Source organism: Pyrgilauda ruficollis, unplaced genomic scaffold (genome assembly GCF_017590135.1).
Source record: "Pyrgilauda ruficollis isolate IOZ18807 unplaced genomic scaffold, ASM1759013v1 scaffold60, whole genome shotgun sequence".
NCBI classification, from domain to species: domain Eukaryota; kingdom Metazoa; phylum Chordata; class Aves; order Passeriformes; family Passeridae; genus Pyrgilauda; species Pyrgilauda ruficollis.
The window spans coordinates 4812992-4837476 of NW_024527711.1; the positions used below are offsets into that span (position 1 = coordinate 4812992).

The 24485-nt window shown below is 41.5% G+C and overlaps 1 protein-coding gene across 1 annotated transcript in view; it reads left to right on the plus strand.

Moving 5' to 3' along the window:
• The window catches only part of TENM4 (teneurin transmembrane protein 4), a 589520-nt gene that overhangs the window by 501077 nt on the left and 63958 nt on the right, over nucleotides 1-24485 (plus strand). Inside the window, exons 18-20 of the mRNA XM_041483687.1 lie at nucleotides 9936-10055; nucleotides 17318-17579; nucleotides 23382-23649. Coding sequence (XP_041339621.1) covers nucleotides 9936-10055; nucleotides 17318-17579; nucleotides 23382-23649 — 650 coding nt within the window. The remainder of the gene's footprint in view (nucleotides 1-9935; nucleotides 10056-17317; nucleotides 17580-23381; nucleotides 23650-24485) is intronic.

Below are 24485 nucleotides of genomic sequence, written 5' to 3' on the forward strand. Positions count from 1 at the left end.
AAGTGCTGGCATGGTTAAAGTGCCTCAGAAAAACATGTGTAGAATTGGCACTTTTGTAAGGGGAATTTCAAATCATTCAGTTTAGAAGTGTGTTTTATACTCCTCCTTTTTTGAGACAGATTGTGTATATCTACTTGCTGCCAATAGTATCAACCTGTTCTGATTACTTGGGCAGCTGGAAATAACCATCTGAGTTACATGAAACATCAGAGAGCAGCATTTGTTATTAGCTGCAAGAGTAGTCCCTGATTGCCCTCAGGTCAGTAGTCTGTACAAAGCTGGTTTTGATGATTTAAAATTCTGATCAGAATTAACTTTGTACATTTTTTCCCACTACTGAATGACAAGGTATCTGTAAACATGTCACTCAGACTTCCTGTGTCCCCCGTGTGCCTGGCAGAACAGTTTACCTTACTGATCCGGGTAGTCCTGGTCATTCCTAAGTGATTTTGAAGAACGTTGTTATGTTTTCTTGGTATCCTTGAGGGAGTTTGCCCAGAGAAGCTGTGGCTGCCCTATCCCTGGAAGTATTCAAGGTCAGGTTGGATGAGGCTCTGAGCAACCTGATTTGGTGAAAGGTGTCCCTTCCCATGGGAGGGCATTGGAGCTGGATGGTCTTTAATGTCCCTTCCAACACAAACCATTCTCTGATTCTTTGTGTTCAAAGCATCTTCTCTTTCCTTTTCATACATTTTGTCCCATTCATGGAGGGCTGTGGATTCACCCCAGCAGATCTTTCTGAGGTTTCTTCCCAAGGAAATCAAGATGCTCTGTCTTTTCTGTGTTTTTCCATCAAGTGTAACTTTGCTACAGTGACCTAAGAAACACTTCTTTAGTTGAAAACAAAGTTAGAGGTCAAAGAACCAAAACTTACCAGGTGTAACTTTAATCCTGATGATTTTTCCTGAGCTGGCTAGTCCAGCCCATGACTCTGGTTCAGCTCCAGGCAGATGCAGTTCCCTTCAGCAGCAGGAAATTCTCTGGGTCAGATGCACCCACTGAACACAGATACCCAGAAGCAATACAGGAGCTTAGGGAGCACAGCAGCTCCGTGGGTTAGGACAGCTTGGAATGCTGCATCTGTTTAAATCTGTGTCATGGAAATAACACAGCATCCAGTGTTCTGAGGGTGAGCACTCGTGGCACAGCATGGTACCTACACTGATGGAAGCAAGGTCATATTTTCCCATATTTTAAACTAGGCTAACACAGCAAACACTTCAAACCCTCTTCTTCCCAGCATTATTGTCTTCCGAAGACATCCTTCTTCTTTTGATGCTTTCTATTCATATGAACTCCTTATTAGGTACAAGTCATAGTTCTTTAAAAACTTACTGGTTTTTATTTTGGTAATTAATCCCTTCAAGAGGGATTAAGAGCAAAGCATAATTTTAAAATTTACCTTTCCTATGTACAGGGCTTATTTTCCTTTCCAATGTTTGCCCTCTGATTTTAAGTTTAGCATAACATTATTTCCATATAGTAAATTAATGCAATATATGCACCTACTTACATCAACTTTGTGGAATTTGTACCTGCAAGACTTCATGGAAGCAAAGCTCTTGTCCATATTTATGTTCTTTTCATTACATAGGTAGTGCAACTATGATGTAATTATATTCCTTTTTTGTAACTGTCAGTGAAAGGAATTTGGTTGGACTCAGTGATCTTCGAGGTCTTGTCCAACCTTAAGGATTCTGTAATTAAGTCCTGTGTACAGTTGTTAGAGAAACTTGGCTGCAGCTTTTTGAAAATAGTTTTAAAATGTTAGATATTTATGACCAAGCACAAGGGAAGGAGTAGGATCTTCCTAGTGTGATTTGGGCATGCTTCCAAGACCCAGTGAGGCAACTGATAGAAACACTGCACTATGCTGCACCTGGAATTAAAAGGTCTCAGGTGATACCTGTGTCCCAAGGAGCTCTTGGAGTGTGCAGAAAACAGCTCATTAGGATTTTTTTTCATGCTTGCAAGTTTTGAAGGCTTGAGATTTAAGTAGCTCTCAGATTACAGAGGTACTGATGTGCACTTTTGGATTTATGAGTCCAAACTATGGTGTAGGTGTTGATGCATTCTCTTGGATCTGCATGTGGTTATTTGATTAAATATTTATTCAGTACTTAAGTTACTGTCCTCTGAAAAAAGCTGCCATATCAGGAGGAGTCTGTCCTTTGAGTGTGGTATTTATTTGCTAAATTGGCTAAAACCTCCTGTATAAAAAAAGCACTTTTATAATCCCAAACATAAAATCTTTTGTATTTTATTGGACATTTTTTTCCTAATTCCTTTTGATCGTTACAAAATCTATCAGTAGTTAAAGAACTTCCCCTCTGATCATCAAAAGAGAGATAATTTTGTAATTAACCTGGAAATAATGTATTTTTCCTCTTCTTCTGCTTGGTTTTGTTTTCATGGTGCCTCAGATTCAATGAAAGGCAGTGCTTTTATTCCTGTTCTTCTGCAGAGCTGAATATGTGGCCACAGCTTACAAAATAAATACCAGATGTAAAATACTGTAATAATACAGAGCTACTAAGTTCTGCAGTCATTTTTAGTGAAGACTTGACATGAATACACTGTTCATCTCTGAAAGTTATAGCAGCATAAAGTCTTTATCTCTCATAGAAATAATGGCTATAAAATGACTTCTGAAAAATCATGAATTAAGCATAATTCAGTATTAGGTGGAAAAATTATCTTGCACCTTATGTACTACTGGACACTTGATTTGGATTGTACAGACCTAAAAAATATGAGTGTGATTGTGTTTCTTTAATACCTTATGCAAAGCAGGAGTGTTTCTTTGGTTTTACTGGAGAAAAAGAGAGAGTCATCAGCTCATAAAGCATTAGTCAATCACATTGTGAGTAAAAGGATTCTTTACTGAAACTTTGCAGTAAAGCACAGCCCAACTTTATTATGTGTTGCATTTCCTATAAAACTCAGTTCTAAAATACTTTCATTTAAACAGTTGGAGGCAGTTTTACAATTCCACAGATGTCATCAGCATCTTTTCCTCTGCTGAGTAGCTTTCCCATATCCCTTACCTTCCCACTTTACCATTATAGCTCATCTGAGAAATCTTGAGGTGTAAAAATAAGGAGTCAATGAGGCATAGAGACACAAGATGCTTTGGATGGCAGGAGTGGCATCTCTTTCCAAGAGTGGCCAGATTGCTTGGCAGATCAGAGAGGAAGATTGTGCTGTCATAAAGATAAAAGGACACACATCGAGAAGGTGAATAATGTTCAGTTCCTGGGAGAAATATTCAAAGCAATTAGGGCCTGAGTCTTTCAAGAATGGAGCCAATAGGGAATTCTTGTGAGAGCAATGATCATGGAGTTTCTAGGAGTGGTAGGTGGTGCTCAAAGGATATTACATTTTGTTACCAAGCTGTCACGCTATAAAGATACCTCCTTTTCCTTTTGGAGTAGCTACAACCAGCAGTCACTAATACTGCTGAAAAAAGATGATGCTCAAGGAGATGTTAAAGAACCATGAGTTTATAAGGCTTCACAGAGTAGAATGGAGTCTGGTGCATGCAGTGGGAAGCCAAAGAATCTGAACAACAATTGATCACAAAACCAAGTCCTTGCATGTATACTAAAAATATCAGAGGAAGAACACTGGGTTGATACTGTCAAGTTAGACCAGATCTAAAGAGACGGCAAGAATAAAGTCTGTGTCTAGAGATGGTATTATAAATATTGACTAATGAGCACTTCTTTTTTGACTTCAAAAACCAACTTCATTAGCCACATCTATAAAAGTATCTGAGCATTATGTAGCGTTTCCTCCTGTCTTTGAGGCAATTTAAGTAATGGGTTTTCACTGGAGCTTTTAATTCACTTGGCTTTGCTGTGTCTTTCATGTAGAAGACTTCTTGCAAAAGGTTAACAGCTAAGGACCATGCCCACGTAGTCATCAGCATCTCCTGATCCTTCAGAGATGAGACCTTTTTAGTACCTTCAATGAGTAGGTTAAACGAACAGGGCAGGTGCAGTTTCTTGCTTCAAACAACTTAGAATTAGCTTTCTTTTACTGATTCTGTTCAGAGCTCTTAAAAAACTTTGTTTTTTGTCACCCTTTCTCCTTCTCAAGGACCCCATGTCCATCAGTGGCTGACAAAGCAGAAGGGCAGGATGTGTCCCAAGCCATGTCAGTCAGAGCCACTTAGCAGGTTCCCATTTGGGATATGGTCAAACGTTAGTGCATTTAGTCCCTTTGTCACATTGACACCAGCATTCTGGTGCTTCCCTTAGTGCAAACTCCTCAGAAGAGCCTAATCAATTATTTAGAATCACAGAATATTTTGGGGTGAAAGGGACCTTTAAAGGCCATCTAGCCTCTGCCATGAGTAGGGACATCTTCAGCTGTATCAGGTTGCTCAAAGCCCCATCCAACTTGGCCTTGAATGTTTCCTGGGATGGGGCAGCCACAACCTCTCCACGCAGCCTGTGCCGGTGTTTTGCCATCCTTATCATAAACCGCTTCTTCCTTAAATCTAGAGTGAATCTACCCTCTTCTAGTTTAGAACCATTGTTCCATGTCCTGTTGCATTTAGTCCTGCTAAATCCAGCAGGATTGTATCCCAGCTACCCTACAGGTGCCAAACCCTTTCAGAAATTCACTTGTGCTGTCCATGATACTGTGGGGTTCTTTCTGGGTGACTCCTCTTCAATTTTCATTTCCTATATAAAAGTCTGCCTTTTTTCTTTTTAACAAGGAGACCTTCAGAAGGATCATTTGCATTCTTTTTCCTTACCTTAATTCCTTAATTCAGGTGGCAGCTAAGAGCAGTACATAGGTTTTGACTTTAAGCTTTTCTTACAACTAAACTGAACTAAAAAAGTCAGACAAATTTACTCAGTTCAAGGAAAGACTGTCAGGAGGTTTTTCTCCACAGTTAAGAGGCGAGTGGGCAGGGCTGTTTCTACAGACAGCTTTTGAAGGAAATACTGCCACAAGCAATGAACTTGAACGTCTCTGTGTTCTGATCTTCCCTCTTCTTCTTTTGTCCTTCATCTGCTAGCTCAGGCATTTTCTCTGTGTCCATGTGTTTGATTGTATGCCCTTAGCTTTTACCTGGCATTCTACCAAGTGCTCTGTCTATCCTGGTACAAGACTGCCCTGAGGTTGTTTTAACATTAGACAGGCACATTCAACCCAAAATGGACGAGGTACATTTTGCTTTACCCTCTCTTACTCTCAAGCAAAAAGGCCACAGCCAAGGCTAAAGACAAGAGATTGTAGCATGTCTGTACTTCTAGGCACTTATCAGACTGAGCAGATCACAGGTGAGTGCCATGAGAATGTAAAAAACCCTATGCAAAGGGATTATCAGATTACTACAATTATTCTTCCTATGTCTCTGTAAGGAGGGGATTCTCATTTTGCAGGTGCAGTAAAGAGACATAAAAAGACCAGCTGACATGACTGGTGTCACATGGAAAGGCTGTAGGGATTATTTTTCATTAATAACATTCTTCCCAATGAATTATAACTTTCTGGGTTTTTGTTCTATGGAGCTCCGTTGAAGTTTTATCCTGAGAAGAAGGATAAATCCTATATATATGCATGTATATTTGCATATACTAATAAAATATTAAATGGTAAGTTCAAAAATATTTATAATGTCAAATTAAAATATTTGTTATTAATAACTTGGCTGAGGATGGCTAAGCAGTCATGATAACCATTTTCACACATTGAAACCTTTAAATGAGAATGAGGTATGTGGGAAGTATTTTGAGGAGCAACAGAAATTAATCGGAGTGAAATTTCCCATGGCACCTATCGTCAGTCAAGGAAAGAACGTACATTTCTTGCAGAAAAAGTGGGATTGAGGATGCATGGAATTTTCTTCTTACAATGAAAAATGCTCAGCAGAAACAGTATTTTTCCCTTATTTCCAAATGCCAGGCACACTGTCACCAGAAAACATCTGTGACTAAAGTGTGTTGGAAGGACCAGTGTCTAGGTTGTGAGACACTGGATCAGAGTTAGTATTAAAGACAAATCTTTAATGTGCTCCCATGAGGTGAAATGGCTTTTGTGGAATTTACTTTTCTGGCTTCTGTTCTAAGGCTGGTTTGGTCTGCTTGAATTTTGTTGACAGTCTGTCAAATTTTATTTGTCTCTGAGAAATAGGAGCATAAAGGCATCAGAGTACCTCTGTCTGTTTTGCCACTGTGGCCCAGATCTTAGCAGAAAGACTTAATTTAATTTTCTTGGGAGTAAAGGGTAACTTTGCAAAGCAGCAGTGTAAAATTGTCTGATACACCATCTGGCATTGTAAATAGCATTTTGACAATGATTTGGTCTTTCAAGCAAGTTTTTATGGACAAATAAAAAAAAAATTAAAGGAAAAGTCTAATTAAAGAAGAGGAAAAAATGGAGACTGCTTTTCCTTGTAAAACAAGAATCCATACAGTCTCATGTAACAGTAGTGAAGGAAACAAAACAAACAAAAACAAACCAAAAACCAGAGGCAACAGGTGGAATCTGTTAATAATTTAATGAAAATATGAGGCTCAGGCTACAAGAAATTGAATTTTCTTCAACTGCAGAAAACACTCTGAACTAGCAGGCCTGGACTGATGGAATAAATCTCTTCTATTAACATGAGAGATAATTTTATGTAAATGTATTTGGAGACCTTCTAGCAGAGCTGAGCATCTTAGCAGTACCACTTAACTTCTTCGCAGGGTAATTGCATTTAGACCAAGGTCAACTGAAGGAAATAGCTGACTAAATTAGCATTAACCAGGTTCCTGGCGGGCTTGGGCCATTGTAGACACTCGATCTTGTCTCCAGAAAAGACATGTTGACACTAGAGAAGCCAGCTGCTTCCAATGTACTGTGTTTTATTCAAGTGGGACAAATTTTATCACCCAGGGAAGTAGAAGATTTGAGACTCATCAGAGACAGTCTGGGCTTGAGTTTTCCTCCAGTTTCCATCTCTCTCTCTTTTATATGGATTCAGATTTATGTATCTTGCCCCATCTTCTTTTTATCGCTGTGGGTTGGGAATGATGTCCCCTTAGTGGTAACATCTTTCCTTAAAGCATGGAAATAGAGCAATGGTTACAGTCCTCAGGAGGGTGGGGATGCAGCTGGATTTGCTGATGAGCTGCTTCTCTGAGAAGAGACAGCCTCCAAGTCCATGAGCACGTAGGTGTGTTAGCAGTGTTGGATGAGTGCTGGGAAGCATCAGCCAGGATGGGAACTGAGTCTCTTTCCAAGGGTGGGGTGTCAAATGCATTTGCTACAGCTGCCAAGGTGAGAGGAGACTTGTTGTTTGCCCACCTTGTGCTGATGCTTGTTGTAGAAGTAGCTGTCAGTGATATGTAATGGAGCAGATGCTTGTGGATATAAAGCACATCCCCCATTTACTGGGCTGACGGTCTAGGCCAATCTGCTTGCACTGTAACTTAGAACTTTAAAACTGCCTGGACGTGTGTTGTGTGTAGCGCAGTGTTAACTTGAGTCTGTGGTACAGAACACCAGTTCTTTTGTACTCAGGTGTTAGTATTCATGAAAGAGTTTGCGGTGATTCCTTGTCTTCCACAAAATGTTCAGCTCATTTGATAAGCTGAGAGAAGGCATTTTCAAACTCATCATCTGGTCTCTCTGAAGGATGGAAAAGAAGACGGGACAGAGTGGAGCAAATCATGAAAAAACTGGGAAGAGAGAGCCTAGGTTGACTATTGGCTCAGAGATGTTCTCTTTACACAAAAGACTTCTCTTTACACAAAAATGTTCTCTTTACACGTTCACTTTACACAAAAATTGCACTGCAGATGGTGACCTGTTGACTTCATTTGGGTTATTCTAAGCTTTGACATTTTTCCAAGCATATTCCATGGCATCTTGATCCTTTTGAGTTTTGCTCTACCTGTGTGTTAAAGAGTGATGTGCATAATACTGTACTGGATTATTGTTTTCCAGTTATTATATATGGAAAGCTCAGTTAGAGCCCTTAATGGGAGAAGCAAAAGAAGTATTAAGGATATTATTCCCCTCATTGGCCCTATCCCAGAAAATGTTCAAGGCCATGTTAGATGGGGCTCTGAGTAAAGCACTCTAGTGGAAGGCAGGCAGTTTGGAACTACATGATCTTTAGTATCCCTTCTAGCCCAAACCATTGCAGGATTGTTGGATTATTAGCTCCAAATTTAGTCCAAGTATTTTCCTACATGACTCCTAAGTCAGTGATGATACATCAGAGAAAACTCAGTGACATAAAAATCATTTCCAGTATCTAATTTTCTTGTGACCTATTCCAAAATTATATGTGAATATAATCACATCTTAGACTGCAGACACATTTTGGCATTGCTGCTGTAATTTTTGATAATATTGGAGCTCTCTATTTAGATCAGCAGGATTTTTTTAAGACTCGCTGGCAAATGGTCTGTTTGCTGTACTGTGGAATGTAAAAATTGCGCAGCCTTTATTAAATAGAAGTTATACTTTATCTCCTTGCATTATAATCTCAGATTTTTAGGTAGACTGTAAGAAAATAACTGGCTCTTTCCCTAATGATCTGTGTTTATGAAATCATCTTTACAAAACATTGCAGAAATCATCCTTTGCCTCAGTGAACCAGTAAAGCACCATTGCTCTGTTGAAGTGCAGCTGGGATGATTTAGTCTAGCTGAGATCTGGTTCCGCACCTGGAGAAACATTGGCTTTCAATCTCTGCTCTCCGGCAGGACAGCACTTAGAAAAATTATTCATTGGGTCATGTTAGCACACTGACACTACAATTTGCTGTTGCTGCTCAGAAAAATAGTTACCTTCAGCCAAAAATTGGGTTCAGACACTCTCACAGACATGTGATGTTTTGTCTTTATGGGAAGTTCCTAAGGTAGCAATGTAGTAATGACTTAGAAGTCTGGAAACAGACTTTGGAATGAGAACCAAGAAAATTTGTCTTTGGCTTTACTGCAGGTTTTCTGACTGACCTTGGACAACTGAAAATCATTCCATGTTTTATTTCCTCTCTCTGTAAAATACCAATCTGGCTGTATTAATCAGTGTTTGTAAAGGTCCTTGAAATCCTTAGATAAAAGAGCATATTACAGATCACAGAGTAGTTGGAATAGATATAGCCTATAAAATGGTGCAATCTGCCAAACATGGGAAGAAAAGAGGGAAAGAAAAAGCTCATCCTATTAGTGTGCTCAGCTCCCCAGGCAGGTTGTAAGGAAGCTTTCTGAACCTGGCAAATTTTGTGTCATGGTTTTCCCAAATGGGAAACAAATGAGCTGCCAAGTCTTGGTCAGGATCTTCTGTAGCTTTTGTGCCTTAAGTATGTCCATGTACTGCGTGGTAATTTTCAGCTCTCTTTGATTTTAAAATGCACCTTGCTTTTAATTAGGGCAATACTGTTAAGACACTACTGGCTGTTAGGAAAAGGTTCTTCATTCAGAGGGTGGTTGAGCACTGGAACCACCTCCTGAGGCTCCTGAGGAGTGTCATGGCACCAAGCCTGCCAGAGTTGCAGAAGTGTTTTGACAACACTTCCAAGATCATGGTATGATTTGAGGGCTGTTCTGTGTAGGACCAGGAGCTGGACTCCATGATCCTTCTGAGGCCCTTCCATCTCAGGAGATTCTGTGAAATTCCAGTGTGATGTTGTGAATCCTACAGAAGTTTATACTTAATTAAGTATATGCTGCAGCAGTTGCTTTTGTTTAGTAGGGTAATTGTAAACTTCACTTTGATTATCCAAGGTTTTTACACAATGCCTGAGAAAGCTTTCAAGGGCAGCATGACACCATCAAAACACACGGCATGGCCTCCAGCTTCACAGGTTATAAAGGCCTTGGCTTTCTAATCCATAGGAATTCCCAGCCACATCAACAGAGGAAGAAACTGCATTTGTCAAAAAGAATTACTATTTCTTATCATTTTTCTCTTTCTTGCAGACATGCATGTGTGATTCGAGGCCAGGTGATGACAGCAGATGGGACCCCTTTAGTTGGAGTCAACATCAGCTTTGTCAACAATCCTCTGTTTGGATACACAATCAGCAGACAAGATGGCAGGTAGGATGTCTGTATGGAATTTACAGTGTTCAGGCGGCAGTAAGAGCATTATTGCCATGACCACTAAAGAGAAGCTCCTCCCAAGAGCACGTTTATTATTCATGCCTTTTGAAGATGTTGGTGCATTATTGTTGGTTGTTTTGGGGCTGCATCTAGCTGGTGACCGGTCCCCAGTGCTATTCCTTGCTCTTCATTTCCAGGGCCAGTCTTGTTCAATGTATTTATCATCAGCCTGGATGCAGGAGTTGAATGCACCATTAGCAAGATGCTGATGGTACCAAACTGGGAGGTACTCATGATGCTCCTGAGGGACAAGAGATCTTGCAGAGGGATCTAGATATATTGGAGCATTGGGTTGTGATGAATGGGATGAATTTTAAAAATTCAAAATGCTGGATTTTCTGCACCTGGAACAAAGTAACACCAGGCACAAGTATAAACTGGGAGAGGAGTGGCTGGAGAACAGCCCTGCAGACAGGGATCTGGGGGTGCTGGCCAGCAACAGCTGAATAGAAAGTGTTAGAGCAGTATGTCTTGGCAGGCAAGAGGACAAACCCCATCCTGTGGTGTATCAAACACAGCATGACCAGCCAGTCAAAGAGGTGGTGGTCCTGCTGTATCCAGTGTTGGTGCGGCCTCACCCTGAACACTGCATGCGGTTCTGGGCCCCACAATTTAAGAAGGGTGTTCAGGTCCCTTAGTGTGTCCAGAGGAGGGCAAGAAAGTGGTGACAAGGCTGGAAGGAATATTCTGTGAGCAGCATCTGAGGACTCCGAGTTTCTCAGTTCAGAGAAAAGGAGACTTGAAGGGTGATCTCATTGCTTCCTACAGCTTCCTGAGGAGCAAGTGTGGAGAGGGAAGTACTGAGCTCACTTCCTTGGTATCCACTGACAGGACTTATGGGAATGGTTCAAAACTGCACCAGGGGAGATTTAGACTGGACATGAAGAAACATTTCTTAGCTGAGAGGGTGCTTAAACACTGAAACAGGCTTCCAGTTAAGGAAACTTCCCTATCCAACTATCCAGAAGCCACTCCGGCAGTCACACTGGCACCACCTGAGCTGGGACCAAAGTCCCTTTGAAGCCACATCCCACACTCACACAGTCACACCGAGGTTCCTTACCCACTAGACCTCAGGTTTCCCCTAGCAGTGTCTCAGATATCCAGATCCCTAAAACAATTTAATCTTGGTGCAATAACTAAATAACAAAACAGCGCAAGCTGATGCCTGCAAGGAGGGACCCTGGACAAAGGAAACCCTGAACATTTATCCACTCACAATCTAAGCAGGGGAAAGTCTGGAGTTGTCCGCTCCTGTCGTCTCTCCATGTGGTCTCTCTGTAGTTCCCTGCCTCTTGCCTCAGGTTTTGGCTTGGCTTCCTGCCCCCCAAGAAGCTCAACTGTAGCTCACACTGCAGTTGGACACGAGGCCACCAACACCAAATGTAACCTCAGCATTCCTAGAGGCATTCAATGTCCCAAGCCTGTCAGTGTTCAAGAGGCATTTGGACAATGCCCTAAATAATGTGATTTCATTTGATCCGCCCTGAACGGGTAAGGCAGCTTGACTTGATGATCCTTGTACTTCCCTAACAAATGAATAGCCTCTTCTCTTCATTATTTATTATTATTAACTTGGTGATATCACCTAGAATCTTTAGCCAGCAATTTGGTAACACAGTGCCCATGCATATAAAAAGATGTCTCCTTCTCCCAGCAGATCTATTCTTGCTAATTCGTGTTGAAATTATTAGGAGGAAGTCATTAAGATTATGGTTGTGTTAGAGGCAGAATCTGAGCAATCATGCTCAACCAAAAGAAAAGCAGTGCAAATTGGGAATGCCTTTCATCTTATCTTTTGTTTGTCAGTGCTAATTGGCTCCCTTTCTTTTAAGAACAAAAACATAACAGAAGGGGTTCCAGCTGCATATGCTCTACGTATTGACTACTAACCACTAGCACTTGGGAGAGGATTTATGGATTTTAGCACCTCTCCAATCCACAACTTTCATTTGAGCTGGCCAGAGAAACAGATGGAATTGTAGTGAAAAAGAACATGTGCTAGCAACGTGTGCTTGATGCTGTCCTGTTCACACTCAGGGATGTTTGCACCTACTGTAACACTGGTGGGGACTGGGAGGCTTTCCAAGTGATGCTCCAACTCTTCAATACTCCAACAATAAAATGCAGATGATAAAGAGGCATTCCAGGAAAAGGACACCCCTATAGCTGGTGTCTTCTTATTGCCAGTAGCTTAGGCATTACTGCAAAAAGGAGGAAATTTGAAGATTTGTGCTTAAGGTTATCTCTGGCAACCTTACTAATTCTACTTTGTGGGAAAGTGGGATCCAAATCACACTCTCATGATCAGCTTGCTGTGTATGGACCAGCACAAAATCTGTATCCAGTAGAACAGATAAATATGACTAGAAGATTTCTGGACAACAATGCCTGCCATAACCTTTTTTTCTATCTGTTTCCTTGTGTGTATACAACACCCAACTGCAGCAGGTAATCATTAATTTAGATTACAAGTACTCTGAGGAAAGAAGCAATCTCTTTGCATTGCAGTTGTTCTGTACCTAGCACAGAGGGTCCCTATTGTAAACTGGACCTCTAGCCAGCAAACATGAAAGCTAAAGGGACAGAGCATGGAGGTGACTGCTGCTATCCAGACTCCAGACCTTTGTGTTATTCAATCAACTATTTCTTTCTGATTCTTGGGTGGTGAGAGGTAAACCCCCCCACTACAAATCTACTTCTACTGGCAGTTTAAGCTAGGGGTGCTCCTTCCATGCTATGTCCTTGCCAAGGTCCAGCTGAGCCAGGGCACAGGGCAGAAGGCAATGCGGCCAGAGCATCAGTATGCTCCACTAGGCTTCAGTGGACTCCTGGTTCCTTGAAGTGGCTGCCAGCCTCCAGAAGCTAAATTAGTTTCAAGGAGCTCAGGGCTGCAGTTTGCTGACTCAGCCCCCAGTAGATACTCAGCTCTAAGTGATAAAAATGACAGAGATCAGCTGTCTCAGAGCAAGGAATCTGTGACCAAGTGGGATTCATCCCAAAGCTGTGATTTCTGTAGGCAGCTGGTGGGGGTCAGTGTATCCCCTGATTCTGTGGTGTCAGCTCTTCTGATTTTACTTTTTTCATCTTCCTCTCAAGTCAATCTGCTTCTACAGAAACCTGTAGAAGCACAAACATCAAACAAATTTTCCGGTTGCAGTGTTGAGCCTGCAGAATAATGAATATACCTTCTAACTTGGCTAAGGGATACATGCAGGTATTTTCTCAAATGAATAGGCACATCAGTGCATCTGTGTACTCTGTAGGTACTCTGTGGACAAAAACCACTTGTCCATAAATGGGCAAGTTAAAGAAACCAAAATCCATAGAACCATGGAAGCGACCTTAAAGATCATCTGGTTCCAACTCCCCTGCCATGCACCAAAATCCATAGAACCATGGAACGATTTGAGTTGGAGGCGACCTTAAAGATCATCTGGTTCCAACTCCCCTGCCATGAGCAGGGACAACTCCCACTAGACCAGGTCACTCAAAGTCCCATGAAATCCATCCTTGAGTCCAGTGACTTCCTCAGTTGTCTGTAAATTACCTTGAACTATATAAGACCATTCAAGCTAAAATTTGTCAAGGCAGAAAGTGTTGTCAGACATCCCTAATTTCTAATCCCAGCCACACTGCTGATTTAGTGGATACCATTAGATGCATCTCTTGACTTTCCCAGGCTAGAGAACCAGCCTGTGAAAGAGAGTTAACATTTACTTGTGTTCCTTACTGATTTTTGTAGTATTTATTTAATACTATTTTTAAAGAACTTTCAAAATCATGTAAAGAATTAATGCTATTCCAGTTTCTATTATCTTTTCTATGGGTTTGAGTAGTTTTTTTTAATAGAGCATGTCTCATCAGCTTTTGTACAGCAAACCTTTCATGCAATTGGGTCAAGTTTGTTGTAAGAAATTGATGCTCTTAGACAAGAAGCAGGTTCTCCTGAGCTACACTGGCAGGCTGCATGCAGTCCAGAGCATTCCCAGTCCAGAGCAGTGCACAGTCATACAGGGTCATCTCTCCCACCTTCCGTGTCATCCTGGTTTGGAGAATAAATGGGAGCACACATGCAAGCAGTTACCTTGTTCCAGGGGTCATGAGATAACTGCATAAAACTCAGCAGGTTTATTATTTGGCATATTCACCATAGGAATATCTATTCTTGAAAATGTGCACTGAGTTGCCTTAAATTGATTTAGTAAATCAGTTTACTGATAGCAGGAAAATAACTGGGGTTTTAAAGTAAGGGAATTTAAAGATACAATTGCATCAGTTTAGCTAGATTAGTTCCTAAGCTGATTTTGTTGCTCTAGGTTTGGGGGTTTTGGGGTTTCTTTTTGGCATGATAAAGTCTCCAAATGAGTAAGTAAAATTTCAGTTTTAGAATTACAGTGAGGTAAATTTTTCACCTCTGTATGGGGACTCACTTTATTCCAGGTCTCTCCTATAACATTGCTCAGATACAGCCTGAAACAGTGAAACCCTGGTCCTGTTTAAGTCACATTACTTAGACTGAGCAAAACTCCTATAACTTCAAGGCTTGCATATGTTTTTAGCCTAATTGCTGCACCAGAGGCTTTGTTTGTATAACAGGGCATAAATATAAAGTGACAACTCTCAAACTACTCTGTTGTGTGCATTTCTCTGTAAAGCAAAGTTAACAGGCAGTTCAAAGCATCAGTACTGGATTATAAACCACATTTTTAAATAAAGTTTTACATTTGATTAAAGTGGTAGTTTAGAGAGGCTGCAAGTCCTTAGTATCCCTGGGTTGTAGGAACAACTGTTAATAAAACAGCAACAGTCTCCAGACTTCTTCCATATTGCATTCAGCACGTTTTGCATGGCTTTCTCAGAAATACCAAAAACAATGAACTTTCAGAGAAGAGAGATGAGAAAGGGTTACACTTTCCTGTGGGATTTTTATTTTTTGAGCCTGCTTTGGATAAATAGATAATTTCATCCTTCAGCTTGTCTCTCCAGAGTCTTTAAAGAAAAGCAACAAAACAACTGTACAACAAGTATGATTTTTACAGAGTGATAAAAAATACATCAGAGATGAGCAGCAAAAACAGAAATAAAATTATCTTATTCCTTCAATCCCAGGACAGTTTTCCTTTTGTTAAATTTAATTTCACTGAAGGAAACTGGGAGGTTTCCAGTTTGGTTTTTTCTGTTTGTTTTTGGGTTTACCTTTTTTTCAGTTCATCAAGGTAACTTGAAAGCTGCACCCTGGGGCTCCGGGAAAACCAGCTTGTGAGCCACACTGCTTGCTAAAAAATACTGCATGGTTCTGTTTTCACAGCTGACATGGAGGTGGTGCTTTCCCTTCTGCGTCCTGTTTTGAGGATGCAGGAGAAGCCATTTCCCCCAGCAGACTCCATCCCTGATCCAGGCTCAGTGAAGCCAAAGGGATGAAACAAAGGTGTTTGCAAATAAGACCTCTTCCAACTTGCCTAAAAACTTGTTGAGAATCATTTGTAATGTTTATTTCCTCCCTCCTGTTGGCCCTTTCAGTGCCCGGATCCATGCAGAGCAAGCATCTCCCTCCCAGCTGAAGGAGTTGCCAAACGCTAATTGACTGTTAGAAACATTCACATCAGGATACAAACGTTGTGCAGCTTTGCTGGCAGGGACCAGCAGGTTACTCCTGAGGCTGCTGCAAGCCAAGCTCCATAGGTCTGGGAACATGATGCCCCAACTTGAGTGGTAGAATAAACATGGCTTTGGCTTTTTGAAGTGCTTTCCACTTCCTCTCATGGACTCAATTCAACATTCTTTAATGAATAACCTTTTCATAATTCTATTTCCTAAATGGCACCTCAGTCCATAAACCATGAAATAAAAACGATTGCTTGACAAAGACTTTTTTTAGAAATAGTTCATGCCCATTGTTGCTCCTCTGGGATTTTGCACCCAATCTGAAAGACTCACAATTAATTTTAAAAAATAATTTTAGATACTTTTTTCACCTTCTTTCTTACCATGTATTTACAAGGTGCATCAAGTCGGCTTTGGGCAATCAAGAGTGTTTCAGATCCCAGTTCTCAGCCAGAGAAGCACTTAAGCTTGTAGCTCTTTAAGCACATGAGCAGCTCTGCTGAAACCAGTGTGTCTGATCACATGCATGAACTCTCAGTGAGAGTGGCATACAGCAGTACCAAGCATGAAAGTGAGAAGCAGGGATGAGAAAACTCTCTTTGCCTGAAGCACGTTTGGCATTGCAACTGAAGAGACAGCGAGAAAAACACAAAGGAGCAAAAACAAGAGGTCGTCAATTTCTGTTGAAATCCTTTCCTTTCTTACTTAACACCTCTTTTTTTGTGTCTATGCATAGTAGATATATCCCTGTGGTACTTGATAAAATCTCCATCTGTGACAAGGTATTAAGTTTAAATACAAAACTAAGAAAACTACCAGAACCTTATCCCAACATCTTTTCATCCAGAGGATGAACATTTTCCTTATCAAGGTAACATTTTTTCACACAGCTCTGGAAGGCTGTCTGTTATCCAACACTAACGCAGGCAGATAAGCCACTTGGCAGGCGGTAGCTTAGGGTGAAGTCAGAGACCACAGGCAGTGATTCATCTGCCCTGCTCTAAATGTTTAAGAGTCAAAAAAGATGGTGTGCAGAGTGCCGTGGCACACAGACACCCTGCACTGTATGTATTTCTAGTAGACAAGGTTCAGTCCATGACTGGGCTCTCTGTGTTCCCTGGGCTGCATTAGGTATTAGTCAGGTTAGCAGAGATGCCAAGACAATTCATATGGGGATGTGTCAGAGAAACCTCTTGCCAAGTAGTTTACTTCATCACGTGAATTGATCCAATCTGTGCATTTGTTTGGATAATCTCTATGTTAAAAAAAACAAAACAAACAAAAAAAAACAAAACTAGTATATATGGCCAAAATAAGTTGGTGCTAGAAAAGCACCAATAAAGATAAACATGTTTCAAAGAAGAGATGGGTATGATTTCAATATACATGAGGACAAAGAAGCTGAGCTTGGACTCCCCTCTCCAACACTTTCTGTTACTCAGGTAAACCCTATTTGGGCTGCAGATTTTAGGTTCATAAAATAAGACTGATGACATTTCTTGCAATTGTTTTTCTGGGGTCCTTGCTAGGGAGTTGAAACAAGCAGTTGGGGTAGTGCTTGCACTAATTTTGTATTCCATCTCTTAAAACAGCTTTGATCTTGTTACCATTGGTGGAATCTCCATTATCCTGCACTTTGAGCGGGCTCCCTTCATCACCCAGGAGCACACGCTGTGGTTGCCGTGGGATCGTTTCTTTGTGATGGAAACCATAGTCATGAGGCACGAAGAGAATGAGATCCCAAGCTGTGACCTCAGTAACTTCGCCCGGCCCAACCCTGTGGTCTCTCCTTCTCCGCTCACTGCTTTTGCAACTTCCTGCTCAGAGAAAGGTCCTATTGTTCCTGAAATCCAGGTATGAGCCGTCTGAGCTGAGGGACAATAACTCATAAAATCATAGAATGGTTTGGGTTGGAAGAGACCTTAAAGATCATGTAGTTCCAGCCCCCTGCCCCACCTTCCATTAGACCAGGTTGATCAGAGCCCCATCCAACCTGGCACTGAATTGGGATTGGGGCATCCACAATTTCTCTGGGCAGCCTCTGCCAGTGCCTCCTCATCCCCACCTTCTTTCTGTGCATCTTTTGATAGCTTTGAGCAACACACATGCGACTATTCCCCTGCTTTCCTAACAATAAGCATTCTCCGTTTGTTACCCCATTTTTCAGACATTTGGCAGGAGCACTCACTCCCAGGCATTCGCTTTACCAGATTTTTTTTCCCCTGTCTCTGAGAGATGGAGGCAAAGCACTTGTGGCTGACAACACATGAGCTGGGACCCCTGTGTGACCAACAACAAGCCCTTGGTCTCAGCCCTTTGGCATTCAACATGCCCAGCACCAGGCTGATGCCCTTCTGGCTGATGCTCTAATGCCTGTCTTCTGTTCAGGAGCAAATTCCACCCCACTTGACTCTATGAACCTTGGTGGTGGAGTATTGGAGTGAACTTTCTCTTGGTTGGAAGTCACACCCCCCTACTCTACTCAGTTGCTGAGACATGCAGTCAGCCAGCAGATGGGTGAGAAGGGGCCAGCCTGCAGAGCACCTCAGTTTTATTGCATTTCATGACATTTGGAATAGATGAGCAGAGTGAGAGGGTTACCTTTAATTTCTCATCCCCATTTTCCTTTTTTATGAGTAAGTGTGAGTCAGATAAAGAACCTTAACAATCTGCTGTGGCTTCAAAGATGTTAGATGGAAACTTGTATTTTAAACTGAATAGTCCAAAGAACCAAATTATCCATTTTCCTTAAAAAACACTAATTCTGTTGAAACATATGGATGTAGCAGCATTCAGCCTTTGCTACCTTGGACATGCTGTTCTCTGGATTTTATATGCCAGCGTTCAGCATGTCCCGAGTATTGCTTTTAGTGACAATAATCTGCCAAGGTGGAAATAATAACAAGTGTAGAGACAAATTGTGTGCTTCCAGCGTGATTCCACTGGGGTTACAGTACCATTAATGAGGAATGAAGTAACTTTATACCTTCTAATTTTAATAAACCAGGTGCTAAACCCAGCAACAAATAAAGCTAGTGGTCTCTTTACCTTTCTCTCTGGACCAAGTCTTATGATCTTTTCTCACACTAATTTCCAATTATGGTCCCCATGTTTGTCCCAGCATAATTACTAATTAAGTCTTGTATCTTGTAAAGTCCATCATGTTATAAATTCTTGGTTCAGAATCTTGGTTTCCACATCATTTTATGAAATAAACAAACACCATGAAAGATAATGGTCAGTTCTGCCTGGGAAAAAGCAAATATCTGATAGAGTGCATCTATGATCATAACCTCAGTCATTATTTGGTATCACAAGCACCTTCCAGTAGACCAGGCTGCTCAGAGCCCCATCCAATCTGATTTTGAATGTTTTTGGGGTTGGGGCATCTGCCATCTCTCTGAGCAACCTGTGTCAATGTTTTACCACCCTCATCAAAGATATTTAGTACCATTTGAAATACCCTGATGATATTCTGCTTGACCTCCAACTGCCAATCCAGAATGATCTCCCTGTCAGTGTCCTGCATTATATCTTCTGGATCCTTGTGAACGGCAGATCACTTGGACATCCCAAGTCCCACTAGACACTTGTAGTTATGGAATCTAATACATAAGAAAGATAAATTTTGAGATTAGAAGGAGTTCACATACAGTTGTCTGGATATGTGCCAAATATCCGAGTTCCCATTTAAGCGGACAGAAACCTAACCAATACATCAGTGGAGCCTACACATCACTTAAGCTGACCACCCTGAAGCTTTCTGGTTCTCACTGATGGTATCAGTTAGATTCCACTGACAGAAATCAATGGTATCAGTTTGATTGCACTGACTGAATTAATGTGTATGTTTACATCACATTGTTTATGTGACGTAAACATCACATAAATATGCTCGTGTGAGGTAGCTCATGCTACCTCACATGAGCATATTTATAAGTTGACATCTGGATTTAGATGCCCTTAACTGGAATTGAATCCCACTCTTAAGTTTACAAGGCAACACTAACCAACCTTCTAAGGAGTCTGTATCTGTAGGCAAGACCTAAAAGAGCAGTTCAGAGCAGACACCTAACTTAGGTTCCTAAATTGACATCAGACGAATCCCATATATGATGAACACAGTGCTTTTCCTGTGTGCCATATGTCTGAGCTAAAACCTTTAAATCAATATTCCACCTCAAATATTGACAGCTGAAGGTTAGCAGAGTTTGTGGTGCAGGAGTTTACAAGAGAATCTGATTTGTGGCAGAGTCCTCATTGTACTGCAGTTCAGAAATGGACTACTTTTCATTTCTATACTGGATGTACATACAATAAAAAATAACCTAGCTGTCCGTTCCTGCAGCTGCATTTTATAATACACAGTTCTCACTAGGGAATGTTAAATATAAAAGGTGTAAGCACATAGCTGGGCGGAGGTGACAAGCAGATAGCAGGGCTGGGAAAGAGGTTTTGACAAGAGGGTAGATAAGAACCCCATGAGCTCCAACAAATAAATGCAGAAATAAATGCAGTGCTCTCTACCTGGATGCATTCAAAAAACCTAGTAGTACATTTTTAATATTTGATTAAGGTGCCTATAGACAGATTTGGGGCCATTCAGGATGCCCTGAAGTGCCCCTTCAGGCCTCCAGCTGTAGCTTCAGAAAGGTAGAGATGTCAGAAAGGTCCACGTCAAAGTTGCCATGCCCTTGCAGAAGTTTTGGATACCACAGAGTGTTTCAAAAGCACTAGATGTCTATGTTAAGGCCTCTGAATCAGACTCAAAATGGTTTTCCTTTTAGAAATTCTCTCTGAGTATCTTACACAAAAAAAAAATACTTTGACTGTTCCTTGCCTGTCTGATGGCAGAGTGAAGAGCAGCTGTAAGAGACACGTGTAACCCAGCACACGGAAACAAGATTTCCTACCTTGTCTCGTGCAAAGAATAGAAAAATTGCTACTAAGACAAGAACAGTTTCTCACCACAGAGCCAAGAGAACATGACAGTGAAAATTGCGACCCTGTGTAAATCCCCAGTAAGCCTGAAGAGTCAGCTCTTCTGCCTGCCCAGCCTTGTGGCTGGACCTCTTTAAAAGAGCAGATTATATTGGTTAGTCTGGGATGAACCCTAAGAGTCTTTACAAGGCCTGCAGTCACAGCCTACGAATGTGTCTGGGCCAAACAGCAATTATGAAATAGAAATAAGGGCACAATTTAGCTGTTATTACTTCTAGCACATTCAGATTATTTTAAAGCTTGTTTTCCCCCTTTTCTCCCACTGATATCCTACTGAATTATACACCCCCCCTACCAGTGCCATGTTTTGTTGCTAGTTTGTCACCACTTACAAACTACAAATACATTTTGAATCACCTGAATTACTATCTGAACCCTGTCTTCAAGCAGATACCTTTAAACACAGCCCCTTGTTCTGCTCAGTGCCTTGGCAGCGTTGGGCTGACCTTTTCTTTGGAATGGTAGACAGCAGAGATAGATCACAACAGAGAGAAATAATTACTTATGACAAGGATCTGAAGCAGACTTCCTAAATAGTATCTCCATGACAATTATTTTTGCCTGTTTTTATTCTAATGGGCTTGCATATGAAGACAGATTGAAACAAGGGACCACCTTTACTACAGTTTGGCTGAGCTAGTCTCTGGTTGAGCCTGGTCCCCATCCAGCTTGTTGATGATCTCATAAAATATATTTTTAAAATCCTGGGTTTTCCCAATTCTGTCATAATTCAGCCTCCTAAGCACTGAGATATGTAAATTAAAAATACTGCATTAGAGAAGGTAAATATTTATGAGCACAGTGGAATGGGGCTTTAACTGCTGGATGTGTCTGTTTTCAAGTGCTGCAACACTCTGAGCCTTTTAGCTATCACTTCTAAAAGTGTTGGGCCTGGATAACATCTCAGAAGAGGTGTTTTCAGGGGGCAGATTATGAGATTTGTCATTTTTGATAACACCAACCAGAAAACCTGTAAGAGTTGAGCAACTCACTATGCCAGGGAAGTTTGCTGCTCCCACATAGAAGGAACTGGGTATAGAAGTGACATAACTTGGGCACAAGGATCGTGGAATTCCCTCTGGCAATGTCACCAACATACCTCACTAATCTCCTGAGTGGGAAAGGACCCACATTGAGTCCAGCTTCTGGCCCTGCACAGGACACCCCAAGAATCACACTGTGACAGATGTGATCCCTTCCTGATGGGTGGATCTCTTTACCCACCTGCCTTCAAGCTTCCCCACCCTTAATATTCAGAAAGATGATTATTGCTCGGGATATATTTTCCAAGCTCATTTAGGGTCCAGCACACTGAAGAACTTCAGAAGTGGCACAGGAGAGGACTGTGCCAGCTGTGACCTTTTAATACATCCCAAAAAGCCACCAGGCTTTCCTGCTCACTGATAAGCTTCTACCTTCATTTTTCAATATTTGCCAGAGATTGCTGACTTGTGCCAAAAATATCCAAGTTGGGTGCTTACCCAAGAGTGAAATTTTCTTGCAAGTGACAATGTTTTTCTCCTAAGATTTTTTATCAGCATTTTGCATTGAAAAACACAATGTCAGGCATATACTTGTATCACTTCCCATAAACTTTCCAAGCATTCCTCCATTAAAAAAAAAAAAAAAAAAAAAAGAAGAAAAACAAAATTTTAAGTTCTGTTGATACTTTAGCAGGTGAATTAGCTGAAAATCTCCTCTTTATTGAGACTTCTCTGTTCTCAAAGCAGAAAATGCTTTACCTGATGTTTCTTCAGTCTTTTCTGAAGTTTTGTACTGTAATGGGCACCTGTTAGATAACTGTCCCAGTGTCAGTCAGAAATACCCTCACTTACATCAGGGGGAGGAAGTAAAGCAACTCACTTGGAATACAGAGGAGTTTGGAAAAGAAAGAGAAAGAAGAATGCAAGGGAATGGAAAGGAGTTGTAGGTGGTAGATCAGGCCAACAGTTTCATCACTTAAGTAAGAAGCAAAGGAATTTTAAGCAAGTGCCAGAATAAGTAGGAACAAATATGAGGTCAGAAAATAAGAGCGAGAACACAGATTTAAAAAAAGCTAGAGGTAGATGGTAGATCAGGTAGAGAGGGTGAGAGAGGAGGTAGGAGAGGAGCGGTTTCAAAGTAGGAGAGAAGGGTAAGTCAGAGGAGGGAAGGCAGAATGAGGATTCACTAATGTCTTGGAGAGAATTGCATGTTATGATCAGGACCAGGAAACATCCTTAACGCCAAGTAGGGCGTGATATTTTACTGGGAAAAGGAAGCCAGGAGACAAGAATTAGAGGCCTCTAAAACCTATGATGATAAAAGACAGAAAATGGAAGCTAAACTGATGGGCTGTAATTATCTGAGATCCCAAGCTCTTTTCTCTGTGGGTCCTGGTACTCCTTTTAAGAGTGAGTCTCTTTGTAAACACTGACTTAATGTGACACTTTGTTCTCCTGTTCTCCCATATAACAGAGATGGAGAAGGTGGGAGGCATTCCTTAGCTTCCAGAAATACGTTACGTATATGATTTCATACTTGATGCCTACTAGGTACCTTTTTAGACATGCCTGCCAGAGCTTTTATACAGGTGTGTTTGATAAATTGCAGCTTCACTGCCTTTTCCTGTCTGCTCACTGCTGATTTAACACCTCGTGGATTGCTTTTCCACAGGCTCTACAAGAGGAGATTAACGTTTCCGGCAGTAAAATAAAAGTGAGTTACCTGAGCAGTCGCACAGCTGGCTACAAATCAGTGCTGCGGATCAGCATGACCCACCCCACCATCCCCTTCAACCTCATGAAAGTCCACCTCATGGTCGCCGTCGAGGGACGCCTCTTCAGAAAGTGGTTTGCAGCAGCTCCAGACCTGTCCTACTATTTCATCTGGGACAAGACAGATGTCTACAGCCAGAAGGTGTATGGGCTCTCAGAAGCCTTCGGTAAGTGACCCCAGGGTTTGTGCCTCCTTTTAGAAGCAACTAAGTGGCAGTGATAGATCTTGTCCTAGATCAGTATGGTCTGACTGCAGACACATGAATGGTCCCTGCAGATTCACTGCAGCACACATTCCCCAGCAAATGAATCACAGAATGGTTTGGGTTGAAAGGGATCTTAAAGACCATGTAATTTCCATTTCCCCAGTGATGGGCAGGGATAACACCCATTAGATCAGGTTGCCCAAAGCCCCATCCAGCCTGGCCTTGAACACTTTCAAGGACAGAGTACAAATACTTATCTGTTCTCTGGCTCATGGCCCAGCACGTACATCCTAAGCTGCTCCCATCATATTCATACAGAAGGAATTAACTGGGGCTAGAAGTGTTTGGCGGCCTCTCACCTATAGCCAAAAACTGTCAACACTGCTTTGAAAGGAATCACTTGGACAGAGCCCTGATTGCCACTGCTCCTTGTGCCTGACCTTCAGGGTTGGTCTAATCTTAGTCTCCTCTTTGTTACCCATTCAAGAATGCCATCCCATACTGGGTGTTTAGTGAGCAGAAGTAATGCAGTTCTGCAGTGATTGCTTCCCATCTGTCAACACCCAGTGGACATTCAGTTACAGGTCTTCAGCTGAGTCTAGACTAGTCCCTTCAGGCTGCCAGGAAATGGTATCAGCAAAATGGGAGAGATCCCAAATTAGCAAATACAGCTCCTGTTGACAGAAGGATGGTTCATTATGCCTCATAGCTCAACTGAAGATGAGTCTTTTTAGAGGAGTTGCAGGATGCCTGGTTTTCCAGGAGTAAGAATAGGTGCCTTCCTCTTCTCACTCAGG